We start from the raw sequence: 7,210 nt of genomic DNA, 5'->3' as shown, positions 1-7,210 counted from the left end.
CTCGCAATTATTATGATCTACTTTACGATACTCCCTCTCCCTCCTATCTCTCTCCCTCTCTCTTTCTCTTTTACTTCCTTTCTTCTAAATTATCATTAACGTAACGAAAATAAATTAATTATCTCAAAGTTATTTCAAATCGAACCATCAATTTACTACAGGATGAGTTCTATTCAAAAAAATTAACAAGAAAGATAAAGATAGATAAATAGATAGATAGATATAAAGAGAGAGAGAGAGAGAGAGAGAGAGAGAGAGAATCTTCTCGTTCGGTTGCAAAGCGCGAGAAAGTCGAGATTCGAGTAGATAAGAAGATCGAGTAGTAACGTTCGAAGAGAGAAGCGGCGAGAAAAAGAAAAAGAAAAAGAAAAAAAAAATAAAGAAAAAGAAGAAGAAAAAGATGAAGAAGAAGAAGAAAAAGACGAAGACGAAGAAGCGTCGAACAAAGGACGATGCTTCAGTTTTTCCCAAACGGATCGAAGATAAATGATAGGCAAGCGTAAAGGGCCGTGTCGGCTTGGAGAAGGAGAACAAGCCCCGGAGCATGACTATGCTTCTCGATGGATTTAAAGGAAGAAGAGTGAGAGAAAGAGAGTTCGACCGGCCTCTAAATCACAGACCAAACAAGTCTATTGTTGCGCATTTAGCTTGTGAAAGAATGTTAGCAAATCCAAAGAGGAATCCTTAAAAATCTTTATTGTTGTTACGAGTGAGATATATATATATATATATATATATATATGTGTATGTGTATATGTATGTGTATGTGTGTGTTTGTGTATCTTCGTGCTAAAGAATGAGAGAAATAAAGAAATAGAAAAAGAATCGAAAGGGAAGTTCGAAAGGGTCGCGAGAGGCGCCAGCTTGTCGTTGCTTAGACGAATTTTTTTTCACTCTCCCTCTCTCTCTCTCTCTCTCTCTCTCTCTCTTTCTCTCTCTCTCTCTCTTTCTTTCTTTCTTTCTTTTACTCTCGAAAACTAAACGTCGTCGATATCCTTTTCTCGTGAAAGCTCAGTTATACGTAGCTCGAGGGATTTACGCGAATAGATTCACCCCCGTAGAGCTGTGTGGGCCAACTAAGCACATCTATAACTCGAGACCTTATCCTTCAGGATCGTCCTGCGGAGCTGTAGAAATCTCTGTTAGTTAAGGGCATTGTAATGTGTGCTTGTGAGAGAAACGAACCGGCTTCTTTCAAACAACATTCGAACAAGATAAAGAAAAAAATAGAAAAGAGAAAAATCGTTCTGACTAAGAACAAAAATTGTCTCTCTATCTCTCTCTCTCTCTCTCTCTGCGTATGTGTATATATATATATATAAAACGTTTTCATTATATTTATCTATAGAATCTTTAATTATATAACAATTAAATATTAATTCGAATGAGCTGTTATATTTTGATAGATCCACAAAAAGAAAAAAAGAAAAAGAAAAGGAAAAAAAGAAAAAAGGAAAAGAAAAGGAAGAAAAAGAAAAAAGAAATTAATGCAGTGTTCTTTTAGTGAACGACTGGTTCACGGTAGGTCGTAAAGCATAAAAGCCACCATGCTGGTCTTTGCCATCGTCGTTGGCGACCGTACGAGCGATATCGTCACCTCTGCATCTCGCGAAGAGCTCTTCTTCGCAGCTTCGACCAATATGATACACTGAGAGAAAGAGAGAGAGCCTCGACCCTCCTCCCACGAGACTAACGAGAAACGAGATTCTCTCGCCACCCAACCTGCTTGCTCCTTCTTTCTCTCTCTCTCTCTCTCTCTCTCTCTCTATGTGTGTATGTTTGTTTCTCTTTCTTACATTCGATCGATGACGCTGTCGATACGACGTCGTCCTGTACGTAAATGCTCCAACCTCGACTAAATTCGTATCGAATAAATTTTTTCTCGAAAAAATAAGAAAAAGAAAAAAGAAAATAAAAAAAGAAAGGAAAAATAAAAGCAAAAAAAAAAGAAAAAAAAAGAAAAAATTAAAGAAAGAGACAGAAATCTTTTCATCGGACATTAATCAAAATAATTACCAATTAAAAAAATATAACGTTCTAAAATGAGAATCGAAAATTTGTTTAATATGTTTCATTATGATCATAGGAGTGGGCAGAGAGGATTAGAGATTCCCCTTCTTTTTTCTTTTCTCTTTTTTTTTTTTCTCTTCTTTTTTATCCTTCTTAACAACGACGGACTTATGTTCGCGGCTCTCATCGCGATCGAGATGAGAAAAGGTAAGAAAAGAGAAGAAAAAAGAAAAAAAAAACAGAAGAGAAGAAAAAACAGAAGTAAAAAAAAATAAAAGATAGAAGGAACTTCGTTCTGGGCCGTTCATTTCGGCCCGCTAATATATTATCGCCGTTCCCGTGATATATTTGACGTGGGTGTCGGAAAAATTAAAGCAATCCTTCTGCGTGTACCGCCGGTGGTCCGTCCGACTACGATCGAGTCCGAGTCTGACTCTTGGTAATCGGAGATGCCCGGATACAAATATGTGCTCATTAATAGAGAACGAAATATCGTGTTAGTTCGCCGCAGGAAACGTTTGCTTTTCTCAAAGTTTCATGAACATAGAAACGAAAGCGTTCGACCGAAAACGTATAAGACGAAGAAAGGGAATAAATGAAAAAGGATCACGCGCGATTGAAAAGCGAAAATTTTCTCACCGTTTTAAAGGAAAAAGGGCTAAAGGGCATTTCGAGTCGTTCTGAGAGAAAGAAAGAGAAAGAGAGAAACAGAGAAAGAGAGAGAGGGAAATATTTAGGGTAGCAAGCGACCATAGCTTATACATTCTTCGAGAGCGTCCGCTGAAAGAAATACGATTCCGCATTGCGGGGACAGCTCTGATCTCGCGGCGTACTACGTAGACAGAGGCGGACCGGAGTAGAAAGAGAAAAGAAAAAGAGAGAAAGAGAGAGAGAGAGAGAGAGAGAGAGAGAGAGAAGTAAAGGACGAAGAGAAGACAGGATAGAACAGGACCAGGACCCCCCACGGTCGAACCTCGCACTTTCCCACGTGCGGGTGATCTCGTTTCATCCCGCCGACGAGAAGTTCCTCTCCTCACCTCGCAAAGAGTATATTTTCTCTCTTCATTTCTCTCTCTCTCTCTCTCGTTCTCTCTCGCAAAATTCCATCGACCTTAACGACTTCTAAAAACTCGAAAATCCTTTCGACCGTCATCCATAGTGTTTTCTCTCTCTCTCTCTCTCTCTCTCTCTCTCTCTCTCTCTTTCTCAGTCTTTTCTTTTCGAGTCGTTCGTTCGAGTCACCAAATGCGTTTTCAAGTGGAAGATGAGATAAGAGAAGAAGAAGAAGAAGAAGAAGAAGAGAAAAGAAGAAGAAAAAAAAAAAAGAAAGAAAGATTTTCACGAACGAGTCGGATGTCCTTCAGACACGTATAATTCCTCCCATAAATTCCACTGTAAAACTATGATTCGATGATATCACGATAGCAATTTCAATTAGTCCCTATAATGGGCCTTATCTCGATAGATCTATCATCAAAAGGAACGTAGTAGCTACGATCGGTAGTGGCTATTAAGTTCCTTTCTACATCGCTCGAAGTAGAATCCGAATCGAAACAAGTTCGATATAGTGAGAGGTGGTGCATCTTTAGAGACACAACAACGAATACGAAATCACTAAGGCTCCTTTTCTTTTCTTTTTTTTTTTTTTTTTATTTTTTTTTTTTTTAGTTAGTGTACGATAAATCCGACGATATCGGTTAGGAACGCGAGAAGGCCCTGATTCCTTCCTCGTGTTCGGGTACCGGCCCCTCTGAAATACAAACGACAACCTCTTTGGGATTCCTCACGGTCGTTTCGCGGATGTTAACAAGGCATTGGCATGAGCCTCGTGCCCGTTCTTTGCGGTCGACGACAAGTTGAACGGCTCGTCAGAAAAGAAGGAAATACTTGAATCAGAATGACTTAGATTTTGAAAAGACCCGAATACTGGAATTCATCGTACGTTCTTGCGGTTTCGTTCGACGATAATTCTCATTTTTTAGAATCTCACATCGACTCGTTCTTTCCTCTTATGTTAGTACTTATCCTTTTCTCTCTCTCTTTTTCTTTCTCTCTCTCTCTCTCTCTCTCTCTCTCTCTCTCTTCACTCTTTTTCTCTCGAAACGTGCTTCGTATCCGCGAGAATGGAATTTTTAAATCATCGAGGCCACGTTTCATCCGCATTTCTTTAAAACCGTCTCAGCTATGAGGAGCATTTCCGTTGTTACGGCGATACCTAAAACCTGATTCGCTCGCTTCGATCTATTTATTACGGTTCATCGATGAGTAATAGCCTAAACTGGAGGGATAGGATAAAAATAAAAAATTCATAAAAACAGGTATCTCTCTCTCTATCTATCTATCTATCTATCTTCAACAACTAATATCGTCCGATTTGAATTAATAATCTGTGAAAAAAGAAAGACAAAAAAAGAAAGACAAAAAAAAAAAAAAAAAAGCAAAATACACTTTGTCGAAAAGTGACGTTCGAATCTTCAAAAGAAATCAAGTTATGGAAAAATCTTAAAAAGATACGTAGAGGAGGTCGTACTCGAATGATTTAGGGTGACGGAGCGTCAGGTGTCAAAGTCGCCGGCACGATATACCTGCGGTTCGACGGCCACTGCAGTTTAACACGGTAACCGTGTGCAACCGTCGACATACAATTCCGAGTCCATCCTGAACCCCTTAACCTGCCGAGTTTATTATACACAGCTTCCCTTCTCATTGTCGTCATTCGTGCTCGTAACACCTTAATCTTCTTCCTTTTTTCTATTCTTTTCTTTCTCGGCACGGGGCGTTAAAGAAGAAAGAAAGGTTTTTACAACTTGTTCGGCACATCTTACACTTCCTATGACACCCACTTGGTTTATAATGATTTCCTTCCTTTCCTCTTTACTACTGGCGTTTTGGTAATCGATACTTTACGGTCGAATCAATTCAACTAAACACATTATTCTTACTATTTTAAAAGGCAAATACTTAAATAAATGGGTACATTTCTATCGGTTCAAGAAAAACAAAGTTCCTTAAAATATTTAATAATAATTCATCGTAGAATAATCTTTTCACAAATTTTCACTTTAAATAAGAGAAAAATTTTCTTCGATAACTTTATCATTCCTTTCTTTTCAACGTTTCAAATATATCGATAGAATTTTAATAAAATTAATAAATCGTTACATTTATTCTTTTCTTTTTTCCAAATTACCTCTCTCTCTCTCTCTCTCTCTCTCTCTCTCTCTCTCTCTCCATCTATCTATCTATCTATCTATCCTTTATGAATTTCTTAGAAATTATGTATCATAAGATAATAACGAAGAAAGTTATTATCATAAGATAATAACTAAGCTAATAACAAAGAAACAGATCGAACTAACAGAGATGGTAGAATGGCGTAGCTTCGAAAAATGAGAGAATGCATTACCCCGACGCCTTCACTCGGAGTTCTCGGGGAGATCGACGTTGGTGGCTCGCCGGATAGCACCAGCGTCTGGATCCGTGCACTATTACGAACGGAAAGCGAGAAAGGCTGAGAGAGAAAGAGAGAAGCGAGGAATCCTCTCCTCGCTCTCGGCAGGCATTCCAAAACAAAGAGCCGCGATGCTGGGATTCAGCGGTGGACAATATGTAAATCAGTGGCTGGCCGTGGTCACGATGTCGCGACCTCGTCGTCTTCTTCGTCGCGCTACGAGGAGAACCGCGCCGGCAGGCCGCTTAGGGCACTTGCCTTCTTAAACCTTCATCTTCTTCTTCTTCTTCTTCTTCTTCTTCTTCTTCTTCTTCTTCTTCTTCTACCTTTTCTTCTTCTTCTTCTTCTTCTTCCTCGCCATCACAAAACTACTCGCTCGGATATTCTTCCCATAAGGGCCTGGAAGAAGATCCATAACGATCCATGATGGTCTCGACGACGAGTCGGGAATGTCGCATAGTTAGGCGTATATCTTGAAAGAAGGAAGGAGGAACGGGGGAGGGGTAGGGGGATACGGGAGTAGGAGAAGGAAGAAATGAAAGGAAGAAATGAAAGAAAGAAATGAAAGAAAGAAATGAAAGTAAAGTTTTGTCATAAAGGTAGCGCGTGCGCGCACGACACGTGCTTTTATTCTCACGGTAACTTTCTCAAGGTACTCCTTGATTATATCTCGTCATTAAAACTCGTTCTCGTATATTGGACTCACTTTCAATGATATCGTTAGCAAATCAAATCTGAAATGTCGTATGATTTTAATTAGTTTTCATTTTTTTTTTTATCTTTTTTTTTTTAATAAATTCATTCTTTTAAGATCCGTTCACACGAAAATTAAACTCACCTATCGATGAGAGTATTAAAATACCTACCTCTATCTCGTTCCTGATGATATATAATCGATTGATTATTGGGCTTTTATAATTTGGCTTTTATCTGAAAGAAGAACTGACCGACATGATGATCGATCATATGAAATGTTATTTTTTTTTTTTTTTTTTTTTTTTTAATACGAGAGATAGGCGAGGATACACTTATCTATACCGACGATGGGGATTTATACTTATACCATTTCCATCTGGATGAAATAATATAGATCGATCGTTAGATTCGTTGCCGTACTTCAATCTGAAACAAAAAAGAAAAAAAGAAAAAGAAAAAAGGAAAGGCGAAAAGAAAGAAGCTGTAATTATTTTGTTCTACGAAAGAAAAAAAAAAAAAAAAAGAAAAAAAAGAAAAAAAGAAAAAAAAGAAAGAAGAAAAAAAAACCGACGAAAAGAACAATGAACGGAAAAATAAATATTTCAGTGGTGTAATCGCAAAATCTTGTTTTAATTTTCATTTATAAATGAAATAAAAAAATATTGTAAACCATCCTGTAAAAGGTCTAAGACGACGAGTCGGCACGTAAAGGGAGCTACGTCAAAGGATGACGCACGCAGTTCGGACGATCACCATCGGCTCGGTTCCCATGCATTTCGCGAGGACAACGCGATACCAGTCTCCACGCCCAACTTCTTCTATCTACGTAGCAATTAGCCGTTAAAAGTGTTCGTGTGTTTCAGCGGTTATCGGCGCGAGCCCGAACCAGCGAAAGAGAGGAGTCGGTGGGTCGTCGTTATCTCGCGACAAAATGCATCTCGTTGGTCCCGGAACAGCTGTGTGTCCTCTTGATCGAGGGAGAACCACCGGTCTCGATGATCGCTCCCTCCTTGTTCACAAGGACCACCACGCCAAAAGGTGAAAGAACCAAAT

General features: G+C 38.8%; 1 protein-coding gene across 4 annotated transcripts in view; it reads right to left on the bottom strand.

The window, feature by feature from the left end:
* Positions 1-5,151: 5,151 nt before the first annotated feature.
* Positions 5,152-7,210, bottom strand: part of LOC124949577 — a 25,818-nt gene continuing 23,759 nt past the window's right edge. Inside the window, exons 5-7 of one of the 4 annotated variants that reach the window (XR_007101104.1) lie at positions 6,525-6,583; positions 6,328-6,403; positions 5,152-6,195 (exon numbers count right to left, since the gene is read on the bottom strand). Coding sequence is in view for 2 of the 4 variants with exons in the window: in XM_047494865.1 (XP_047350821.1) it covers positions 6,560-6,583 (24 nt within the window). In the remaining 2 variants the exon portion in view is untranslated. Of the gene's footprint in view, positions 6,196-6,327; positions 6,404-6,438; positions 6,584-7,210 lie in introns of those variants that run through there. The other 3 variants (XR_007101105.1, XM_047494865.1, XM_047494863.1) reach the window with 3 other exon arrangements.

Source organism: Vespa velutina, chromosome 6 (assembly GCF_912470025.1).
Source record: "Vespa velutina chromosome 6, iVesVel2.1, whole genome shotgun sequence".
Taxonomy (NCBI): Eukaryota; Metazoa; Arthropoda; class Insecta; order Hymenoptera; family Vespidae; genus Vespa; species Vespa velutina.
Note: the sequence above shows the minus strand (reverse complement) of the source record. Positions and strands in the feature narration are given on the sequence as shown.